Below are 23,545 nucleotides of genomic sequence, written 5' to 3' on the forward strand. Positions count from 1 at the left end.
GATGCAATTGAAATCCAATTGGAACCTTATAAAAAATAAGAATTTTTCATTTCCCATCAATATAGGATCTCATACACTACCTACTCTTATCTATATCATATAGGGTATTATACCAGAGTTTTAAGTTCTATAGATGAGTTCTAAGGACTCTATAGTGGGGTAATTTCTCTCCTAAAAAAAAAAAATTCGAATTGGAAGACTAAATATTATCAATTTAACACATAATTGTATCATTTTTCAGGACGTTCGATAAAATAATCTTTTTATTATAAAGTAAATCTAATGTATGAAGTCATATCAATTTATAAATTTATTTATTTTTGTTTGATTTCTTTGTGATAGTATCATAGTAATATTTTTATCCTAATAACATCTCATGAACAATACTAACAAATACATGTCTCATTGCCTTTTTATAGTATCAATAAAAACTCCAACCTATCGCTTTCTCGTGCACCAAATTGTATCTACAATTATATTTTAAAATGAGAGTATTTACGTATGTAAATGTGATGTTATTTTTATAAATTATTTTATAAAAATATTTTTCATTTAAAATAAAATTATATAAAAAATTATAAAATAATTTAATATTTGTCATTTTCTTCACAATAAACCAGTTTGCACTTCGCCAACACAATATATTGGTAAAAATAAAAACACAATGAAAAAGAGTAATGGCAGTCATGAGACTGTATAATCACTTTAAAACAAATAAATAAATACAGAATGAAAAAATAATAATAATAATAATAATAAATTCCTCTCTTTTTCAAAACACTGTACACGCTTGTGCACTTCTATACGTAGGATTGGTCAAAACGCAATATATCAGAGTTTGCGGCTTGAACAGATTTAGTAATTATCAGGCTTACTATTTCTGATGGGGATACAACGACAACGTTCGGAGAATTTACCTTTTGTTCCGCAACCCACGCTCCTTCGTGTGTTTTTTTCCCCCAAAACCACTGGCAACGTACAAAAATCACAGACCTCCCCACTAGTATACACTGTCAACACCTTCATTCCTTGTACATTTCGCTTCCGTCAGCATCAGAGAGGGAGAGATTATACAATGGCGTGAAATATTTTTACTTCATATTACTGTCTCTCACTTTCCCGCAAACTTTTTTCCATCACTTACTCGGGAATTCTCTCAACCTAGAGTCTGGACGGTTTCCGAGATCAAATTTGGCTGCCAAGGTCAGTGGCTTTCTTATAGCTCATACCCAGATCGTTTCCCATTCCTTTTTTGGGAGTTGAAGTTGCACCGTAGAGTTGCTGAGCCACTCTGATTTCTTCTTGTCTGGCTTTTACTTTTATTTCCAACGGTTTTGATTATTATTTTTTTTTTATCGTGAATTTGTTTATTATTTGGGTATGATCAAAGTCGGTTTTAGATGATATTGGTGGGTCGGGGTTCTGTAAGGTTGCTGACAAAATGTGGTAAAGACAGAAAGGCAATCAGACTTGTGTCCCTTGAACCTGACTGATCATAGACGTCATTCACTCTTTTATTGGCTCGAGCCCAGATCATATCTCATTTGTCTCGCTTCCTTCTTCAACGGTTTTGGCTGATTTTCTCTTCTTTTCATTGATTAATTAGGTCTGATACAAGTGAGTATTGGATATTGTAGATGGGGTTTGTTTGTTATTGAGTAGCTCTGTTTGATTGCTGAAGAAACGTAAAAAGAGAAGCGAAAGAAAATATAGCGGGAGAAATAAAATTGGTTTTGTTTTTAATCTCAGATTCATGGTCAGGTGAAATTAAGAAAACAAAATCCTCTATCTGTATTACGTAATGAAAGTTTTTGCTTTTCATTAGTGTTCTTAGCAACAATAAGGTTTCAATGCTGTTGATTGAATTGTTTGATTTACTTGACGACTGTTCTTTCAGATCTTTCAACCAAACATTTTCTGAACTATAAAATTCAACTCTCAAAATATTTTCATTTTAATCGGTTTTTATAACACCAAAGCAAGTTTCATTCTACCTACACACTTTTACAAAACTCAATATGAAACTCTTAGGAATTATAAAAAATTGGAGAAGTTTTCAGTCCGTGTATTACTTTTATATGTGTGCAGACATGTATAAGAACCAATTGCAAGAGTTGGCTCAGAGAAGCTGCTTTAACCTGCCATCTTATTCATGCATCCGTGAGGGACCAGATCATGCTCCTCGATTTAAAGCTACTGTCAACTTTAATGGAGACACTTTTGAGAGCCCTACCTTCTGTTCTACTCTAAGGCAGGCAGAACATGCTGCGGCTGAGGTAGCTCTAAACACACTTGCAAACAGAGGCCCTTCTAGAGCATTGGCTGCAAGAGTTCTGGTGAGCATTTGAGCAAACTTGTATCAATTTTTATGTTCTGAATATATGTTTTTCCCTCACTGCATCCATAATTGGTACCTTGATTTTCAATTTATTAGTTTTAGGTGGATAGGGATCATACATTTGAACTTTTGGGTGAGAAGAAATTTTTTTCATATAAGACTTCCATTGATTTCGTTTTTGAAAAATACGAAAATATATCCCTAAGTCTGTGAACTTCATGATGGGACATAGAGGAAATAAGAAGATAGGACAAAGTTTAAAAAAAGGATATTAACTGAGCTAATGTGGAATGGAGGAATATAAGCATAAATCGTGGGTTTTTAACTCCGAGGTGAGGAAGGTACAAGGAGGCAAGTGTAATGCTTTGCATTTTGTAGAACACTAGGACAAGTGCTGAGAAAGTATTTTTGAAGTGTGGATGGTAGGAATTCAGGGGAATGTCTTGGACCTATGAATTACCTTTAGGAGAAATGACATAGAAGTGAAGTGGAAGATTTATTTGTAATTATGGTTAGCTAATTATATGCAAGTTGTTAAATAAAAGCTTCAGATCTTGTCTGAAATTAAATGTCATTTTGATGGTGTCAGATAGTTTTTGTACACGTATTTGCCAAAGAAAAGCATGAATACAAGAAAACAAAAATAAAAGGCACAAGAAAGTGAAGCACAACTTTCGGCATTTCCAGCTGGGGACAACAAGAAGTTGGACTTTTATTCTACTTACATTCCCTTAAAACAAAATTTGGCTGCTTCAAATTTCCAAAGAATGAGACTACGCTAAATGTCAGCACCAAATGTCTGGATTAGAGAGAGCATTCCTGTATTTATCATTAAATGTAGTCATTGAGACTATTTGTTATGCTGCCTGAAATGAAACTGTTCTCTGGTTGGATTTAATAGTTGCCCTTTAAAATTTCTTCTCTTTCTCCTAGAAAAGATCCTAGCTAAATATCAACTGAATACCAACTCCAAAACCCCTCTTTCCGCCCTGGCTTTGCAGCTGGAAGCCTCATCACACCTGGAATGCAATTTCACGAATTTCCGGTCATTCCTTTTCTTTTCTTTCTTTTTTATAGGGATGATACGGATTTTATTAATCAGTAACAGGGGTAATACATTAGTACACAGGACGTTTACATAGAATCCACTTAACTATCAAAAGGAAATAGGGCTAGGAAGCCCTGAAAGTTAGAGCTAGAGATGGTGACATCTTGTTAGGCTACTGTAAAATAATACAAACTATAAAGTGTTACAAAAAACTTAAAAGAGCCGATACTGGTATCTCACAATCCTAAAAAATGTGCTGATTTATTTCTCTCCATAGGCACCAAAATACGCACGCTGGGATCATCTTGCACAAGGTGTGCACTAATGGATACCAAATTGTCCGATCCAACATGATAGGGGATCTACCACCCGGGGAAGCATACACTCTTATCCTACTTTCTGGACTTCTGAAGATTTTTGTCTCTCAAAGAGTAATGCAATTGTTGGTGAATGGAAGTTGGATTTTGTTAGATCGGCACAGGATTTGGAGATTTATCTCTTTAATCTATTATATGCTTGCTTGTATTCTATTGGTTGAGATGGGATGGGGAATATAAAATGAGCTAGGACATGTCCAAGAAAGGCATGTTCAAAGTAAGTTGTTATAATGCATTGATCCCTCACAATAATGCTAGATTTCCATAGAAGTCCGTCCACCAGAGTAGTAAGGCACCCCCAGAGCAGCATTCTTTGTTTGGATGGCTGCACTAGGAAGATCCTTACCTTTGAAAACTTACAGAAGAGACATGCCATTGTAATCAAGTGATGCTGCATGTGTAAGAGTGATGGTGGAACCGTGGATCACCTCTTACTCCATTGTGAGATAGGAAGCACTTCGTAGTAAGCAGCTTTTGGTGTCTTTGAGTGTTGGGCGATGCCTGGTTGGGTGGCAATTCTAGAACTTTACTGCAGCTCTTGTGATAGCGATTACAACAGCTCTTGTGAAGAATGATTTCAATCTGTAAAACTCAATGATTTAATGAGGAAAATAGAGGAACTCAGCTTTCTTTTCTAATACGCTTTACTATTGGATGGCTGCCCACTTATATTTCCTCGGCTCTAATTTCTAGGATTTTCTTTATCTACGTTCTTTCTCAAATTAGGTGTATCTTTGGATATTCCTTGTGTACTTGGATACTGCCTCTTTGAATCATTGATAAAATTTATCTTACTTGTTAAAAAGGTTTACTAAACCTCACGTGTATGTAATAGCTGGAAAAGTTATACGAGAGAACCAAATATATTTGATATTTTTGGTCCTTTCTTCTTATAACAAATGCTATATCAAAGACCCAGGTTTTCATTTTTCTTTTCATTATGTGTCCTCCTATATATGTTTTTCATAACTCCCTAGCACTATACACGATCTGCCATTTTAAAATTGAAGATCATGTGATTTATTCGGGTTGTTTGTGAAGGATGAAACAGGAGTTTATAAGAATTTGCTTCAGGAGACTGCTCACCGAGCTGGGTTAAAACTTCCCGTTTATACCACTGTTCGATCCGGACCAGGCCATGTTCCCACTTTCTCATGCACAGTCGAGCTTGCAGGAATGAGCTTTACAGGTGAACCAGCTAGGACCAAGAAACAAGCTCAGAAAAATGCTGCCATGGCTGCTTGGTCTTCCTTGAGAAAATGTAAGTATCTTATCTTTTTCTGTTTGATCTTTTAATCATAGTGCTTGACTTTTGTTATAATCATACAAGCACTGTTTGGCTGTGCTCTCCATACATGTGCTTTTGATTAAATCTTCCTTGATTTTAAAGGCATCTTGGCTGTCTTTATGAAATTGCACAAATATCTAGTTACTTCTTTTTCTGAGTGAATATCTAATCTCATCATGTAGTATCTCAAAGTCACTCATCATCTCCCACTTCTCCTTCACTGGAGTCTAAAGCCAATGAAGAACAGGAACAAGTGACCATTGCTCGTGTCCTTGCAAGTTTACAACCATCGGAGTCGAATAGACCTGCAGAAAATTATCAGAGGCATGTTCACCAAAGATCCACTCCCATCTTATGGGAATCAACCCAGCAAACCCCAAGCTTATACCATATGCAATGCCAGAACTGGGCATACTTCCCTGAAATGGCCATGTACCAAATCTGGCAGCAAGAACAATTGTTACAGCAGCAAAGCCGCCTGTTGGCACTTACAGTTCCAGCAGCTACTACATCAGTTCCTCAGATTTATCCATTGATGCAATCTTTTTTCCAGCCAGACCAGTGCCTGTATTTTCCAGGAAGGGAACCGGAGTCAATCCAGATGAGCCCCAGGATTACAATTGCTGCGTCAGGCCCATCATTCTGCTTCTCAAACCATTTGGTTCCTAGTTCAATCAGGAGCAGTTCTACAGTGACTATTCAAGAGATACAGGAGGAGAAACCAGAAGAATCATCCAAGTACTCTTCATCTGGAGTTTCCAAACCCCCTAGTTTTAGCAACAATAACATTGCTGAACCACAAATCCTGGAAATAATCCAGGAGGATGACAAGCAGAACCTTAGTGGAATAGACGGGAAAATGAAAAGTCTTCAGTTAGAAGGGAACCAGAGAGGACAATTTGGGCGGGCTTCTCATAGGAGCGTAGATTCCATATTTAAGCCAGTTGAGTTACAATTACGGAACCCTTGTATTGATTCTTCTCGGCCAAATCTCAGACCCCAATATCCTCCAAGAGCAAGTTCCCACAGAAATTTCAGACCACCTTCATCTGTAGCTGCTCCCACCAAGATCCGAACTATGCACCCCACTGCATCAATGGAGGTCAGACCTCAAAATATGGCATCACTTGGAGCTGCTCCACCAAGAATGAGAACTGCAGGTCCTTCATGTTCAACCAGGCCATCTGAAAGATTTAACCTTGGAGAAGTATATCCTGCTTTCATGGCACCAGCTGTTCGAATTAGATCAGTTGTGCCCGTTTGTTCAGCTCCACCATTGAGAAAGATGCCAAATTCCGGCAATGATGCAGTGTCGCCAAACACAGAAAGCAAGATTTAGGACTTTCAGATGGGTCAAGAGCGGGTTCAGAGTTCGGAAAGTTAGGTTATCAATGGAGTATAGATACACTAGAAGATTCTCTTCTATTATATTTTCGTTATGCAATATGGTGGTTTTTGAGAAGCCATTAATGCTTCTTCACAGTAACAAGAATAAATGGTACTTTGTCCATTGTCTGTGTACATGTGAGTTTTATATTGCTCGAGCCTTATCAGTAACGACCCATTTTCTGTGTACTTAAAGCAATTGTGTATGAAAAATGCTGGTTGCAAGCGCCTGATGCAACCGGCGTGCCCACGTCAATTAATAAAATTGTGTTTTTCACTCATTTGTTTTTTTGTTCTTAATGAAACACATTGCTTCATTTCCTCTGAAGACCGATGACAATACCCAACATACATACACAGGCCCATTGGGATGAGTTGAAGTTTTTTATGAATAATAATGAGTTGAGATAGTAGAGTGAGTTTTGTGAGGGTCATATAAGATGAATTTAGATGTTAAGATAAGTTTAAATGTATTTATAGAAAGTTAAAAAGGGCTTTACGTTCCGCTTGTAAAGGGTTGTTGAGTTGAAAAAGATTATAGATCTTACATGTAAAAAGGTTTTGAGTTGAGATGAGTTTATTGATTTGAAAGTTACGTGTTTTGATGTTAAACTCAACTTAAAATTAGACTGAACTGAGTTGATCTCACTTCAGTCCAAGTTCCAAAACGAGCCTTACTTTGTACTACAGCAACTAGGGGTGATAAATGGTCCGGTCGGACCGAACAGACCGACAAACAGTCGGTCCGGACCGAGACTTGGTCCGGTCGGTCTCGGTCCACATTTTAGAGGACCGAAAAGTTTCGGTCCGATCTACGGTCCAGGATTTTTTCAGACCGAATGAAAAAAAAATATATTTTATATATAATAATTGTACAATTAACAATATAAAATTTTAAATATGTTATTAATACTTGTTAATATTCTATAAATTAATAATATTTTATATATATCTTCATCTAACCTATCACTATTAACAATATAAAATTTTAAATATATTATTAACACTTGTTAATATTCTATGAATTAATTAATATATAATATCAATTAGTTAATTATATAGTAATTATATAAATTAATAATATAATTCTCATCTAATTTATTATTATTGACCATATAAAATATTTTTTTATTGAGTTTGTTACTTAATCCACATTAATAAGTCACTTAATTTAATTTAGTATTTTAAATAATTTTTTTATTAATTATTTAAAAAAATAAAAAAAGAAAAAAAATTAGGCCGAACCGACTAGACCGAACCGGACCGATAGCTGTTGATCCGGTCCGGTCCCTTTGGGCGTTCGGTCCGGACCGGACCATTTGCACCCCCTAACAACAACCATTTTAATGAGTTTGGCAAAAATCTAGGAAATGAGTTTGGCAAAAATTTAGGAAATGGGTTAGGGAGAAATATGTTAATCATGAAATCTAAGAGATGGTTTTTCTTTTTTTTCTTGGTGGAGAAATGCTTCAATGTACCAATTTCCTCGGTTGTGCTTTGGTTGGCCAGTTTTCCTTGTGGAGAAAGATCAAAGTGAAAAGTTTTCTTCTTTAATTCTAGGTACATGACTTTTGCCTTACCAATCTACATGCATAAAGCACCATGAAGTTCAATATGAAACTCACTTTATATAATTCAGTAAATATATACATGATATTCAACTTTTGCAATGCATGGTGCAAAATAATTAGCATGTTAAAAAAAAAGTTTAAAAGGTGGAAAACATACCTTACCTTACTCATTACAACCACTTGGATGCATTCCTTCAACTTGTGTCAAGTAACCACAAAACTTATCTACCGCTTTCATTAGATATTGCAGTTACGTGTAGAATCAAATTTTTTGTTTTCCTCAAAATAAGTATGGATTCTTTTCCACAACATCATGTGCTTTTGATCTTTTCCTTGCACTGCATCTAAGGAAACTTCAAGTCATCCCTCCACAAGCATCAAATCTTCCTCGTTACTAAAATTATTACCTTGTTGTGATTTTCATCCACTCGGTTCAACCTCAATAACCTAAACTCAGGGTGGAGAGAGTTGATGTTCATTAATCTCATTTGTGGAACCTATTAAAAAGTCATTATTATTTAGAAGATTTGTAAAGTAGGCATCACGGTGAGTATATAGTCCATTCTAACAAAAGACGTGAGGATTTTAAATGAATGGTTTATACTATTTATCTGCATCCAAATGAACAAACAAGCATGCATCAAGAGATGAGATGACAAGAATAAGAGGCCATCGAGATTACTCTGCTTGTTATGGTTATAGTAATGAACAAAGATCACAGACCAGAATATCAGAAAAGCAAACAAAGAAGCAATTTGTTTAAATTCATACAGTAGATACTATTGTGTGGAAACAAAGTAACATATATTTCCAGTGATCGAACCACAAATACTAGCGTATAAATTGTTTCTTAGACATGGGGCATGACTAATATCATCCAACCCACTTGTAAATTGAAGGTGAATTCACATATAGATCCAAGAGTTTTACCAGTTTTCATAATTTGCAATTGAGGGCATTGTCAACAAATTTCTAATAAGGTCTTGCCATTATTTTCGAAACTGAGTTGGAAACCATAATTCAGCACTACCCTAATGAATCAATATCTAGATCACTTGATTCGAAATGGCATATACTTATAATTAAATAGTTTTATTTCCAGTGATCATCAGCCTTTTCTATTATGTTTATGCTGGGATTTGCATCCTCTTTCTTTCTGCCAGGATTATCTGCTACTTTTTTATCATTTTCAATCATATAGATGAAGTTTTCTATTGCAATATAAAACTTATAGAGTTTTACAATAATTCAAAACAAGGATCATATACGTATCTTAATTAATTGAAATTACAAAGTTATTATTACACCAAAAAAGTCCCAAAATGTCTAAAATATCCGATGGTGACCAAACAGAAAAAAATGCAGCCCTAGCAAAAAAGAAAAAAAAAAAAAAGGAAGCAAATCAGGAGGGTTCGGCGTGGCTTATGGGGGCGACTATGGGATACATCAACGGTGTGGCTTATGGTGGGAGTCCTTCAGCTACAACTGCTGAAGAGGAATGCTTTCCTTCGATTGCAGCTGCTAAAGTTCAATTTTTCCTTCGGTGTCGCTTGGGTATAGTTTTGTTTAATTGAAGAGGATTTTCTTTCGTCTTTCTCTTCTTGCACGGGAGTAAGAGGAGTTTTCCTTCATCTTTTTCTTCTTGTGTGGGAAGAATAGTAGGCAGCAGAAAGATGAATTTTCTATGGTAAAAATAATATTTGGCCAGTGAACAAATTTTAGGCTAAAATTACTGTAGATTTTTTGAGTCAGTTGTAGCAGATTTTTGTATAACTTAACTAAACTTTGGTCAAAATTTGATTAAATTGAGTCCATTACTAATGCTCTAAAGCAAGATCTGCATCGTCGTTACCTAAAGTTGACGTGTGTTCTGTCCCTATCCTCCAAGCTTGCCTTTTTAGCATATCAAAAATCTATAAGAAATGCTGTTAAAAGAACAAAAAAGGAGCCGCAACAATAAATTGTAATCCTACGCACCATTTTCATCTCCAAAGGCAGAAAAGCTTAAATTCAATGTCGTTATGGCATCAGATTCCCTCGTACAAAACACATCGTAGAAGTTTCACTATATTGAGCTGACGCTTACAAGTTGATAGAAGAGTTGTCATCAACAACACTCCCTCTACATACAGACGATTAATCAGCCGAGATCGAAATGCATGAGACTCCCAACTGTTGTTTTTAAGTTCTAGATTTCATCACATCAATATTTAGAAATTTTCGTATTTTTATGAATATTTTATTCCACTGACAAAGCATACCGAAAAAGTGTACCGAATAATGTTTTTTTTTTAATAAATATTTGTGTATATTTTTTTAAAATATTTTTCTTAAAAAAATACACACATGCTTTAAAAAAAAAACACAATATACTATTCGGTACCCAATTCGATACACATTGTCTCTGGCCTAGTATGACCTTAGTGTTTTCATATTTTCATAAAAAATATATATATATCTATTTATAAATCAGTGTGGATAACATATATAGCAATGCTCATATTATAATTTGAATTGTAAAAAAAAAAAAAAAATTAAAATCTTAATTTTACAAATCAAATTTTATATTTTAAGTGATATCAATAACTAATTTATGAATAATTCATTTTATAATTTAGTTACATGATTTGATTTAAATAGTAAAAATAAATATTTATGGTATAAATTATGTGGATGGAATATTTTATGCATTAGCTTGCAAATAAATAAATAAACTCAATTAAAAAGGAGTCTAGTATTTATGTAATGTATTTGACATAGAAAAAACAGAACTTGGATGCTAATATTGGGCTCTGCTGGCCCGCTGGGCTAGAATGGGTTTGAGAATTGGAAACCTCGAGCCCGGCTCAGCTTTTCATCTATAATTATTAAACAACAAAAGCTCACCTAAAGGCTTAAACCCTAACCCAGACCCTCCCTTTCCTTCCTCTTCCCACTCCTTTTTCTTCTCCGCCTCCTCTTCTCGCACAAACGCAGGCAGAAACAGAGGTATGAAATTGGCAACTTTCTTTTGTATGCCAAAAGGCTCTCCCGCCCCTTCTCTTCCTATTCATTTCCCTTATACATTTGCTTTGATGAATATGTGCAGGGGGTATTTGGCTTATTTACGTATTATATTATGCAATATTTTTTCCAAGCTCGAGTTGGGTTGTGTTCTGTTTCTGCATGTAGTTAGTTCGAGTGAACAAGGAGCTGACTTTTTGTGTGTTGGGGTTTTTCAGGAAGTTTAAGAATGATTCTGTTGTTTGAAACTCCGGCGGGTTTCGCGCTCTTCAAGGTTTTGGATGAAAAGAAGCTCAACAAAGTTGAGGTGTATATATATACATTCAAACTTCTTATGCGTGCTTTGATTGATTGCTGAGAAAAGTGGAGGAAAATTTTGTCCAATGTTTGGATTTACGACTTATATTTGGTTTTCAAATAATGGAACGTTTACCTCGAGAGAACAAGTCTTTTTCTTTTCTGTCGGGCTAAGTTCATTACTTTATTATTTGAGGCTGACTTATATAATTGTGATGCAGGACCTGTGGAAGGAGTTTTCCAGTGCTGAGACAGCTAGACAGGTAATATCCCTCTGCCTATTTCTTGTTTTCTCTGTTGATTAAAAAGAATCGTCCATACTTCCCTTAAAAATGATCCTTTGGCGTGAAAATAATACCCATTATAAACTTTTGTTTAAATTGGGCATCTTGATTTCATATTCGTAATCTATCTTAGTGATGATCTCTTTTTTGGTTTTGGTCATTAAACTTTAGGTGGTGAAGCTGAAAGCATTTTCCAAGTTTGAGAATACGGCAGAAGCTTTGGAAGCAGCGACCCTATTGATTGATAGCAAACCCAGCAAGGGATTGCGGAAGTTCTTGCGGGCACACTGCAGTGGTGAAACATTGGCTGTGGCTGATTCAAAGCTTGGGAACATCATTAAGGACAAACTAGTATGTTGGGAACTTGCTAATGATAGGCTAACGTGTAATAGAATTTAGTTTTTGTTTTTGTTTTTTTTTAAAAAAAAACTCAAAGAGTGATTATTGTATTGCAGAAAATAGAATGCGTCCACAGCCAGGCTGTTATGGAGTTGATGAGAGGTGTAAGACATCAGATGACCGAGCTCATATCCGGCCTCGGCGTTCAAGATTTTGCACCAATGAGTTTGGGTTTATCTCATAGCTTATCTAGATACAAGCTGAAGTTCAGTGCTGATAAGGTGTGTTTCTTTATGTGTTTAATAAGTGGTCTTTAAAGACAACAACAAAGAATGTGAACTCTTTGAATGTATAGTTTATTATGGTTGAGTTGAAAATTTGGTTCTTCTTAAAGTTGGGTGTACAAATTTTTGGTGAACCGATTGCGTACCTGTTGTCTATTTACAGCTGGAAACCTTACTTATAGTTTGTGAACTTTGTTCTTAGTTGATTTATTTCTTTAATGAGTTGTTAATTCTTGAGAAAATGGGTTAGAGCAATCTATGACAATTTCAATTTCAATTTCAATCTGTACTAGTTTCAATTGAGCTGCAACACCCTAGATTTTTCATGAGAGGGGGCTCCAATTGTAACTTGACTACTTCCTTTGGAATATAAGCCTAGATGTGGCTTTATATTTCCTTGAGTTTTTTAAAATTGTATAAAAAAAAATGTATCAGAGTCATTCTCCAGCCACACTACTTGAGAGAGAGAAGCTGTTGTGGTTCATAGTGATTCCCAGGCACTTGAATTGTAACTTGAGTGGTATGGGTGTAAAAACCCAAATGTGGCTTGGCCTTTCATAGGGCCATCACAGTGCCATGTTTCTAAGATAAATTTCCATCCCTTAATGGCCGGTGAGAATCAGCATTTTCTTGAATAACTGATGGGAATAGCTATTTTCTTGAATATGTGGTAACTTCAATTTTGCAGGCATGTTGTATTTTTAACTCATTTATATATTGCTTGTTTTCTAGGTGGATACGATGATCATTCAGGCCATTGGGTTGCTTGATGACCTTGATAAAGAGCTGAATACATATGCAATGAGGGTTCGAGAATGGTATGGTTGGCATTTTCCTGAGTTGACTAAGATTGTCGCAGATAACATCCATTATGCCAAGACTGTGAAGCTCATGGGTGACCGGGTTAATGCTGCAAAGCTTGATTTTTCTGAGGTGGAATTGCTTACTTTCTTTTTGAAGTATATAAAGATGTTCCTATAGTTTGTCCCTTTTGTACCACTTAACCTAGTAGAAGTCTGAATCCAAGTCCAATCCATTTCCTTTTTTTCCTTTTTTTTTAAATTCAATCCCATCCCAAAAGCTGAACATATTGGTAAGTGGATTCAGATGAGCAATCATACAGTCAAAGAGTTACTTTAGAGCATACAGTATCGCGGTTTAACAAACAGAGCTCACTATTAAAATTCTCATACAACTGTGAAAAAACATGATATCATGGGCAATAATTGCAATATGTTTTTATTCTGATAAAGAATGAAGATGATGCTTACTATAAAAAAAAAATAATGAAGATAATACTCTTAGAAGTTTCTTTTGTTTTGATTCCTCGAAATATTGCAGATATTTCATGTGTACTTGGGCTTTTGCCTATCTTTATGATCAATAAAATGTAATTTACCAATATATATATATATATATATTGCAGATACTGTCAGATGAGGTTGAGACAGAATTAAAGGAAGCTGCTATGATATCAATGGGAACTGAAATTAGTGACCTTGATTTGGTTAATATCAAAGAACTCTGTGACCAGGTTCTCTCTCTTTCTGAGTACAGAGCTCAGCTCTATGAATATTTAAAAAACAGGATGAACATGATCGCACCAAATTTGACTGTCCTTGTTGGGGAGCTTGTTGGTGCTCGCCTCATTGCTCATGGGGGCAGTTTACTGAATCTTTCAAAGCAGCCTGGTAGCACGATTCAGATTCTTGGTGCTGAAAAGGCTCTCTTCAGAGCATTGAAAACTAAGCATGCTACTCCCAAATATGGGCTTATCTACCATGCCTCATTGGTTGGTCAGGCACCACCAAAGTTTAAGGGGAAGATTTCTCGGTCACTTGCTGCGAAAACTGCATTAGCAATTAGATATGATGCGCTTGGAGATAGTCAAGATAATTCCTTGGGCCTGGAGAACCGAGCAAAGGTACTCACTCTACACAAATTTGTCTGGCACTTGCATGATCTTTTTATTGAAACATTTTCTTTAATTGACAGGTTGAGGCACGTTTAAGGAATCTTGAAGGTAGAGAATTGGGTCGCTTTTCGGGGTCAGCTAAAGGCAAACCTAAGATAGAAGTCTATGACAAGGATCGAAAGAAGGGAGCTGGGGGATTGATAACTGCTGCCAAGGTCTAAAATTATTTTTTAGCATATGATACATAGTTTTTGCGCCTTGTTGTCTGGTGTTCATTAGCTCTTCTGTTTTTTTTTTTTTTTTTTTTTTTTAAATTTAATGTAGACATATAATCCTTCTGCGGATTCTGTTCTCGGGCAAATGACAAATACCGCTGCTGACAATGGTGAGGTCCCAAAGAAGAGGAAAGCAGAGGAGCCTACACCGACTGAGGAAGCTGTTGAGGCTCCTGCTACTAGTAAGAAGGAGAAGAAGAAAAAGGAAAAGAAAGAGAAGAAGAAAGTTGATGAGGCAGAAACGGCCGTGCCAATTGATGGGAATGAGCATGCCGAAGAAGAAGAGGCGGGGACAAAAGAAAAGAAGAAGAAGAAGAAGAAGAAACATTCGGATGTGGATGCTGTGGCACAGAACGGGGATGAGAATGTTGATTCCATTGAGAAGGAGGAGGAGAAGAAGAAGAAGAAGAGAAAACATGCTGAACAAGAAGAATCAGCTGAATTGCCGAGCAAGACTAAAAAGAAAAAGAAGAAAAGCGAGGATTGAATAGGTCTGGATGGCAACCAAACAATTTTGGTTAAAATTAGGTGGAAAATCGGTACTTTTATCTGTAAAATAACATTTTCATTGCTTTTTCCTGTTTCTATTGTTGGGTATTTAAGTTTTTTGTAGTGCATTCTCTAACATCTGTGGACATGAATGCACGAAGTTGATTTGGAAGAGGATGACAGAATTAATATTTGGCGATATTACTTGAATGAATCGATAATGGTTTCTGGTTTATTTCTCCGTCCATTTCCTATAAGACAGAATGGTTTCGTGTCCTTCACAAGAATTCTGCACCCACTATAGTTAGACTTCATCCCCGACTAATCCAATATAAATAGAGCCTTGCAAACCTGTAATTTTCCATCTTATCACAACGTAATTTCTCTTTCTTTTCGTTTCCTTTTGCTTGGTAATTAGCTCATGCACTACTTGGTATGACTTTACCCATAAAGAAAGATAAAGAAAATTTGATTTCCATCCCTACTCTCTCTTATTGGTTATTGGAACGAGTTTTGAGATAGTATTTTACTTGGAATTAGTTTTGGAATAATAATAATAATAATTTCGTAAGAAAATCTTTGCCAACAAATTTAGATAAATGGTTAGAAATAAACGGGTAATTACAAAACATTCAGTGAAGTTCATCATCATTTTCTAAACTTAAGGTTGGCTATTAAAAAGTAGGTTTTTTCATGCGAATTTTAAATTTATCTATTATTTTAAAAAGAATGTGTGAGACTTATATATTTTAAAACTGTGTATAACATTTCTTATAGATAAATTTTTTTAATATTTTTTACAGCACACATCAATATGTGATTTATCATTTTTATTCTTTTATTTAAATATACATATATTGATGTGTAAATATATATATTTAAATAAAAAAACAAAAATAATAAATTATATATTGATGTGCATCGTGAAAATGATAAATAGCATTAATAACAATATATGGCAATAAATTATATGAATTATTATTTTTTCGAAACCATTTCATTTCGTTTCATTTGGACTAAAATTAATATGCAACACAATACATCGTGGCTTTCAACTAGAGACCGTATTGGTAGTTAAAGTCCCTGAAAAACTGCTGGATTTTGTCTTTATCTGTTTGGTGCTTCAAGAATAGCGAATTATTAAAGAATATAAAACGTTTTTACAGTTTTTTTTTTTATATTATTAAAGAATATAAGATATGAGAGTATTTTTTATTAAGTATTAATAATAAATAGTAACTGATGAATTTATTTTTTAAAATTTGAACTAGATTTTATTTTTTTAGACAGAGGAAAAGAAAAATAAAAATAGCTCAATTTTCGCCCGTCTATCAAGGAACTGATCCACGATTCCATGCCGTATGTGAGAAGAGAAGAGAAGAGAAGAGAGAGAGAGAGAGAGAGAGAGAGGGAGAATACAGGAGGGTTTGACTTTTCTGAAATACGACGATCTCTGCTACTCTTCTTATTCCTCTTCTTGTCTGGGGTGGTAGAAAAGACGGCACAAGATACCAAAACTAAACGGACTCGGGATAACTGTTTGTATAACTAAGATTTGATCACTGTAAGTCTCTCTCTCTCTCTCTACCACTCTTAGCTAATCTTTGATGCCCCAACAACTCATTTCCCTTTCATATATCACTTTTAATGCTCTCTGTCGCGCTTTTTTTGGATGCCCAGATCAATTCTTGGCTCCAAATGAATCGTGGGAGGCTCCGAACCTTTGAAATTTGAATTTAAAGTGATTGTATTTGTCTTTCTTGTATGTTCGAATGATTTGATTTCCTTTTAGTCATACGCCTTTATTTTATCATAGATATGCTTCTTTATGCGCAAATGATATCGATCAATTGAAGTTCTTATCACGCGATGTTTTTGGATCGTATTGTAAGATATAGAGTTGATTTTAAGTCGTTGATTCTTGAAGTTATGTATGTAGGTCAATTGGTAGTTTTTAGCGATGATTCAGTATAACTGAAGGTCTCATGTATGTGTATGTGTGTAGAACATGTTGAGCAATGAGGCTTAGATTAAAGAAATGGGGTGTCTAATCAGTCGAGAAGTCTCATCCGGTATAGTGAAGGAGGAGAATCTGAATGTTCAGTCTGATAGGAAGGTAGATGAAGTCTCAGCTAGGAAAGTAGATACGAATGTTGTTGAGGCTCATAATGGTGGGATAAAGGAGGGGGAGAAGGATGGTGGTGAAGGGGGTCAGCGGCCACCAGGGGAGAGAAGGTCTAGGGCGAACCTGAGGCAAAGTAATCTACCAAAGCATTCACGACGAGAGCAGCTTGTAGCGGGGTGGCCACCCTGGCTCACAGATGTGTGTGGGGCAGCACTCACTGGGTTGATTCCACGGAGGGCAGACTCTTTTGAGAAGATTGACAAGGTGGGTACCATTTATTTTTTGGAAAAAGCTTTAATTTGGTGTATTTTTTATTGCTTGTCTCAAATGATGCAGGCATGGAAATTCTGCACTTAATAGCAATATGATGCTTTTTTTGTTTGAAATGGGAGAAATGTGATAATGGCCCACGTCATTTTAGATGCATTCATCTAGAGATTTTTGCATCAATTACCTATCACAAATAATGTGGCAATGACAAGCTCGAAATCAATGCACAATGTTACCTATATATATGAAAATGAAGGGTAAACATGATAATTACATCATTTGAGATGGGTAAAAGATAATTGTATTAATATGAATAGGTATAGGGTTAATGATGGTTTATAATATTCATGCTTTTGATTTTTCCCCTCCTTGGAACCTCTTCTGGTGTTAGATTGGGCAGGGAACATATAGTAACGTGTACAAAGCTAGAGATATGTTGACGGGTAAACTTGTTGCGCTGAAAAAGGTTCGTTTTGATAATTTGGAACCTGAGAGTGTGAGATTTATGGCTAGAGAGATACTCATTTTGCGGCGTTTGGATCATCCCAATGTTGTCAAGTTAGAGGGTTTGGCTACATCAAGGATGCACTGTAGTTTGTACCTGGTCTTTCAGTACATGGAGCATGATTTAGCTGGCCTTGCTGCTAGTCCGGGAATTAGATTTACAGAGGCTCAGGTTTGCCCATGTTTTCCTTGATATATGAAGTTAATGAGCATATTTTATAACGTCATAACTCATAATACTAAAATAAATGTTCCTGTTGTTATTGCAGGTCAAATGTTACATGCATCAATTACTATCTGGACTTGAGCACTGTCACAACCATGGAGTGCTTCACCGCGACATTAAAGGATCAAATCTTCTTATTGACAATGGTGGAATACTAAAGATTGCTGACTTTGGGTTGGCTTCTACCTTTAATCCAAACCAAAAACGCACCATGACTAGTCGGGTGGTCACTCTTTGGTATCGACCTCCTGAACTCCTTCTTGGGGCTACTGATTATGGAGTGGGCATAGACCTTTGGAGTGCAGGTTGCATTTTAGCTGAGTTATTGGCTGGAAAACCAATTATGCCAGGCCGTACAGAGGTCACTACTTACTCTCTCATCTCTCTTTGTTTCATTTGCAGTATCATAGGTCAATTCTCTACTTCAGTTTTGCTAAACTCTCCCTGTGTTTGTTATGTTATGTTATCTAGTTCATTTTCAAATATCTATATATTTTGTCTTATATACTCCACAGAAAATGGTCAACTAAAGGCAATGCAACACACTTTTCTTATCTTATCTTTTTCTCTTCTTGGATACATGTAATTGTAGGAAGCCTGCAAATGTCGTATGAATTGAGGTTCTGTTTATGGCTTGAGTACCTCTTTTTAATAAAATAAAAATAACAATTGTCGTTGTTATTGTTATGCTGTAAATTTTACAGCCCTGGTCTTCTCTTCTTGAGAAACTGAACATAAAAGAAATTGGATATGATTGTGGTTATCTTATTAGGTGACATTGCATTAACACACCTTTTGTTTAGTATCAGGACCATATTCCTATTTTGGATGATTTGAACATGATGAATAGGTGAGATTTTGCATCTCACTAGTTGGTTTTTACAGTTTAATTATTGATCAATTTTCTTAAGATATGGGCACAACTTAAATTATATCTGTGGATTTAAGCATATCTCTTATCCTTCCCTTCTTTTTGCTGGTTGCTAAATAAAGGTAAGAATATTGTTATGTGGCATATCATGGATAGGTTTTGGCATTCCCTGTCATTTACTGCATATTGGATTTAAACATGTAATGATTTGTCTCATAGAGAATCTGATATCTTAACTGCTCACTTAGGTAGAGCAACTGCATAAGATATACAAGCTATGTGGCTCACCTTCTGATGAATACTTCAAAAAAGCAAAATTGCCTAATGCAACCTTATTCAGGCCCCGAGAACCTTACAAACGATGCATTAAAGAGACATTTAAAGATTTCCCTCCATCATCATTGCCCCTTATTGATACTCTTCTTGCAATTGATCCAGCAGAAAGGCTGACGGCCACTGCTGCATTAAGAAGTGAGGTGAGTCTTGACATATTTATGATCAATTTTTCCAATTAACATGCATGATTCTATCCTACTTTGTTTATCTCTTGATTGTCATGCTTTTGCTTCTTGATAAGTACTGTCTTTATTTCTCTAAGCTTTGACAATTTGATTGACTTTGAATTCTTTATTTATGCTAGGTGCTTGCTTTGCTTAATAGTTTATCAAACTAAGTGCTGTAATCCTTTAAACAAGTCACTTACCGGCTACTAATGTAGCAGTTTGGTCACTAAAAGTTGTTACTGCTTAACAATGCCAATTGATTTGTTGGTTCATTGCAGTTTTGAGAATTATGAATATGTTAAAGGTCAAATTCTTCGTCTTTTCCTCTTAGCTATACTATTTCCCTTGTGACACAGACTTTTGAGTGCTTGATCATTGATCTGGGAGTCTGGTAATCTGGGTTTTGGATTTGGATTTCTCTCTGTGGAAACTCAAACTATCAGTTTTGCTGACTGTATTTTCATTTATGCAACTCAACTTAACTCTACTCAACTCTACTAAGCCATAACCAATTCAGCCTAATTAGGTCAAAACCTGTACCTCTATATGTGACATTTACCTTGAAGTTGATATTGTCACCATAAAAAAGGATCTGCTTTTGAGAAAGTTAGCTTACTGATGCTTGTTCTTCAAATCTTGGACGTAGTTTTTGGGCTAAACTATCTTGTTCTATATTATTCACCTTTTGCTCTCTTTTGGTATATTCCCGGTTGTAAAAAGATATGCCTAGCGGTGCTGTGACTGGGAGTGCCAGTGTTGCTTGTGGTATAAAACTCGGGTCTTTCTCGCACCAATGGTGATCAAAATCTCAATGTAATTCTAGGTCAATGTTATTCACCTAGAATTTTAAATGAAAATGAAGTCACTGTGTAATAAAGAGCCTTAAAATGGCAGATAAAGAACCCCCTGAAGTCACTGTGTAAAATGATAGGCATCACAAGGCTGATATCAAGCTGTGATGATATTACTCAGAAAAAAAAAAGTTGTGATGATATTGAAATTCTGAACATTGATCATGTGTGCATGTTACATGCTTAATTTATTTACTTATTTATTTTCTTTGAATTTGTAACTTGTCTGATATCTTTCTGAACTTAAGCCTGTGTACTCCCAATTTTCTTCTTCTCCAAACTTTTTGGCAGTTCTTCACTACAGAACCTTATGCTTGCGATCCGTCTACCCTCCCAAAATATCCTCCAAGCAAGGAAATGGATGCTAAACGACGGGATGATGAAGCTCGGAGGTGTGGATGCTTTACACCCTGTTTTGTGCTACTAAGTTTTGGTTCTTTATGACAATTCATTTGGATACTGTGCATAGTTCTGAAGGTCTGAATGATATCAACCTTTGGACCATGTCCTTGGTAGGGGCTATCATGATTTAGTATTTATCTTTGGTTCTTTGGTTAATAATGGCAAAGGGGGTAAGCAGCCAGATCTTTTGTCTTAACTTACTCATCTTCCAATTTTGCTTCTGTTCTTCCAATTTTGATTCTGTTCTCCCTTTTTAAAAACCTGCACTTTCTCTATCTATCCCCAACGAACGTTAGTAACTTGTTTTAAAATTTGGAATTGCTCTTCATCTTGGTATTTCAAATGTGTATTGCCATGTTTATAATGTAATTTCTATGATTATGCTAGGTTGAGCCCTCACTGCCATATGATTTGGAGTCAATGGGTATTGGGGGTCAATTTGGTGATTTTGTTGCACTTTGTCTCCATTTCTGAATTTTTTATATCTTTTATTTTTTCACGTGTTGATTCTTTATCAGTTTACGAAATACTCCATGTCAAAGTTTTTCTTATTGTTGGTGTTAATGGTTTGCATGGACATGCCTTGTATCCATTTCTAGATCCTAACATGTAACTAGGTGTTCTCCATGTATACTTCCTGTGTATTTCGGCTTTGCCTATTTACTTGATAAAACAAAATCTTATTTTACCTATAAAAAAATGTCTTTCTTACATGTAAGTATGAACTGTGAAGAATATTAATTGTTTGTCTGTGCAGGTTAAGAGCTGCCGGTAAAGTCCAGGCTGAGGGTGTAAAGAAAACACGCACCCGTGATCGTGCTGTTAGGGCATTTCCAGCTCCAGAAGCTAACGCTGAGCTTCAATCTAATCTTGATGTATGTTTAATAATTTTCTCCTGTTAACCAACTTTTAAAATACTGCATAAGAATCGGTTCAAATGGTAGTAACCTCTATTAGTACCCTTTATTTGATAACCAGATACGTAGGAATTATAAGATTAGTACCCTTTGTGTGTCCCTCCCCTGATTTTTTTATTGTTGTCTGCTCGTTTTATTCGGAAAAAAAATTTGGCAATCTATGATTTAAATATTGTGCCCTTCAGTACAAGAATAAACAGCAGTGAGAGATTCCTGATAATATGTTTCGTTTTTTTTTTCTTTCTAGGCTAGTGCTAATGTTTGGTCAACTTGGTTGTTTGCAACCGATTGCCATTTATTACTTTTGAATTCTTGACATTGCTAATAAATAGCTGCTCTAAATGAGATGAGAAGAAACTTAAATTGTGTTCCACATGCTGTGGTGACTCAGAACATAATTGAAGGTCTTTCCCAACTTTAATGACCAAGAAGTCTAGTTGAAATGCATCTCTAACCCTCTTCCCTCCTGTATGGGAGCGATCAAAGTATCTTCTTAGTTAGCAGATTCAGTGATAGTTTATTATTGTATACCGTCCATTTTGCTAGAATATCAGGCGCTAAAAAGGGCAGTAAATGCAAATTGACCATATGGATCTCGTGAACTTTGTCATTGAACAGACAACAAGATTAAAGTTTGTTCCCTCTCAAGTGAGCTTGAGTTTGGGTTTTAGCCACTTCCATTTATTTGACAAAGCAGCTTAAGCTCCTTTTTCACCATCTGATCTTTTGTGTATGGAACACCTACAAGCATACAATTTGCATATCAATCTGACCAAAATTCGAAGCCACTGCCGAGCTGATTTAGGTTTGAGTTTGTGTTTCTTGACTGTTTGTTGGCTTTCTTCTGAAACAGAGAAGGCGTCTTATTACCCATGCAAATGCAAAGAGCAAGAGTGAGAAGTTTCCTCCACCACACCAAGATGGACAACTTGGCTTTCCCTTGGGTGCTTCTCAGCATATCGATCCTGCAATTGTTCCACGAGATGTCCCGTTTAGTTCAACCACATTCACTTATTCAAAAGAGCCATTCCAAACTTGGTCAGGTCCGCTTGGTGATGCTGGTGGCATTCACGCTCCAAGGCGGAAAAAGCATGCCACAGGTGATGCACCAGAAACATCAAAATCAAAGTCAGGAATTCTCAAAGATAGAAGTATCAATGCTCATAGTAAAGGAAAGAAAACCATAGCTTGAACTTGTGTTTACACGTCAAGATTCAGATCTGTTAAGCTGGATTGCCTATGCTCATACAGTTTAGATGAAGTCCTAGTGCAATATTCAGCAAAAAAACAAAAAAAGAAAAGAAAGGCCAACTGCAATGTAATGCAGGTCTATTAAACTCAGACTAGCTTCTTTTTGCATCGAAAGAGGATGTAATCGATTGGTTAAAGGTGCAGGGGGTATATAATCATTTTTTCCTTCTATAGTCCCTTACTTTTTCTCCCAATGAGATGAAAAAATAAAAAGAGGATCAGTCACTAGAAAACTGGCCTACTTTGTATATTTTGATTTAATTTTTTGGTTTCAAGTTCCTTGCGTTGTAAAACGAATCCAACTCTCTAATTTTTTTTTTTTTTCCCTAACTTCCATATCTATAAACGCAGCACCAGTTACATTTTTGTGTTTGTACTTGGAAGTTGTTCAGCAATCCGGCCGGCCAAGGCTTCCAAATGCCCTTCTTGGCTGCAGCTCTGTGTCTAGCCTTCAATGTGTTTTCATTTACATGGTAGGAAGATGAGCTATAATTATATAACTATTCTATTTCTAATAGAAGGTAGTTTGGTAAAACTAAAGTTACTTTTAGGAATATGATAGATTTGCATTTAAGCTCGACAGTGAGAAAAGATGAGATGATTTTAAATAAAAATTAAAAGTTTAATAAAATATTGTTAAAATATTATTTTATAATATTATTATTATTTTGAAATTTAAAAAAGTTGAATTGTTTATTATATTTTGTGTGAGAATTTAAAAATCTTATAAT

At 35.6% G+C, this 23,545-nt stretch overlaps 3 protein-coding genes across 7 annotated transcripts; all 3 read left to right on the forward strand.

Moving 5' to 3' along the window:
• Nucleotides 1-897: 897 nt before the first annotated feature.
• Nucleotides 898-6,718, forward strand: LOC121261484 (double-stranded RNA-binding protein 2-like). 4 transcript variants are annotated; one of them, XM_041163891.1, is made up of 4 exons: nt 898-1,203; nt 2,089-2,336; nt 4,805-5,024; nt 5,234-6,718. In XM_041163891.1, the coding sequence occupies exons 2-4, from the start codon at nt 2,091-2,093 to the stop codon at nt 6,388-6,390; spliced, it is 1,623 nt and encodes a 540-aa protein (XP_041019825.1). In that variant the 5' UTR covers nt 898-1,203; nt 2,089-2,090; the 3' UTR covers nt 6,391-6,718. The 4 variants fall into 4 exon arrangements, with proteins under 4 accessions (XP_041019825.1, XP_041019829.1, XP_041019828.1 ...); XM_041163895.1 differs by lacking the exon at nt 898-1,203 and adding an exon at nt 1,283-1,304; XM_041163894.1 differs by lacking the exon at nt 898-1,203 and adding an exon at nt 1,343-1,617.
• A 4,171-nt stretch (nt 6,719-10,889) lies between these two features.
• LOC121261482 (probable nucleolar protein 5-2) lies at nt 10,890-15,129 on the forward strand. Of its 2 annotated transcripts, XM_041163889.1 has the most exons (10): nt 10,927-10,996; nt 11,097-11,099; nt 11,230-11,318; nt 11,530-11,571; nt 11,764-11,943; nt 12,048-12,212; nt 12,948-13,148; nt 13,642-14,139; nt 14,211-14,345; nt 14,455-15,129. In XM_041163889.1, exons 3-10 carry the CDS (start codon nt 11,241-11,243, stop codon nt 14,890-14,892), a joined length of 1,737 nt encoding a protein of 578 aa, XP_041019823.1. In that variant the 5' UTR covers nt 10,927-10,996; nt 11,097-11,099; nt 11,230-11,240; the 3' UTR covers nt 14,893-15,129. The 2 variants fall into 2 exon arrangements, with proteins under 2 accessions (XP_041019821.1, XP_041019823.1); XM_041163887.1 differs by lacking the exon at nt 11,097-11,099 and having other exon boundaries at nt 10,890-10,996.
• A 1,091-nt stretch (nt 15,130-16,220) lies between these two features.
• LOC121261486 (probable serine/threonine-protein kinase At1g54610) lies at nt 16,221-23,190 on the forward strand. Its single transcript, XM_041163896.1, has 8 exons — nt 16,221-16,458; nt 16,900-17,283; nt 17,681-17,965; nt 18,063-18,380; nt 19,139-19,366; nt 20,536-20,636; nt 21,404-21,521; nt 22,417-23,190. Exons 2-8 carry the CDS (start codon nt 16,933-16,935, stop codon nt 22,753-22,755), a joined length of 1,740 nt encoding a protein of 579 aa, XP_041019830.1. The 5' UTR covers nt 16,221-16,458; nt 16,900-16,932; the 3' UTR covers nt 22,756-23,190.
• Nucleotides 23,191-23,545: the final 355 nt, after the last annotated feature.

The sequence above is a fragment of the Juglans microcarpa x Juglans regia genome, chromosome 4D (assembly GCF_004785595.1).
Source record: "Juglans microcarpa x Juglans regia isolate MS1-56 chromosome 4D, Jm3101_v1.0, whole genome shotgun sequence".
NCBI lineage: Eukaryota > Viridiplantae > Streptophyta > Magnoliopsida > Fagales > Juglandaceae > Juglans > Juglans microcarpa x Juglans regia.

Excerpts from the sequence above, each read along its gene's own strand:
- LOC121261484 (XM_041163891.1), top strand. The coding sequence starts at position 2,091 with ATGTATAAGAACCAATTGCAAGAGTTGGCTCAGAGAAGCTGCTTTAAC. Across the intron at positions 2,337-4,804 it reads CATTGGCTGCAAGAGTTCTG|GATGAAACAGGAGTTTATAA; the intron begins GTGAGCATTTGA and ends TTGTTTGTGAAG. Across the intron at positions 5,025-5,233 it reads TTGGTCTTCCTTGAGAAAAT|TATCTCAAAGTCACTCATCA; the intron begins GTAAGTATCTTA and ends CTCATCATGTAG.
- LOC121261486 (XM_041163896.1), top strand. The coding sequence starts at position 16,933 with ATGGGGTGTCTAATCAGTCGAGAAGTCTCATCCGGTATAGTGAAGGAG. Across the intron at positions 17,966-18,062 it reads TTAGATTTACAGAGGCTCAG|GTCAAATGTTACATGCATCA; the intron begins GTTTGCCCATGT and ends TTGTTATTGCAG. Across the intron at positions 18,381-19,138 it reads TTATGCCAGGCCGTACAGAG|GTAGAGCAACTGCATAAGAT; the intron begins GTCACTACTTAC and ends CTGCTCACTTAG.
- LOC121261482 (XM_041163887.1), top strand. The coding sequence starts at position 11,241 with ATGATTCTGTTGTTTGAAACTCCGGCGGGTTTCGCGCTCTTCAAGGTT. Across the intron at positions 11,572-11,763 it reads GTGCTGAGACAGCTAGACAG|GTGGTGAAGCTGAAAGCATT; the intron begins GTAATATCCCTC and ends ATTAAACTTTAG. Across the intron at positions 12,213-12,947 it reads TGAAGTTCAGTGCTGATAAG|GTGGATACGATGATCATTCA; the intron begins GTGTGTTTCTTT and ends CTTGTTTTCTAG.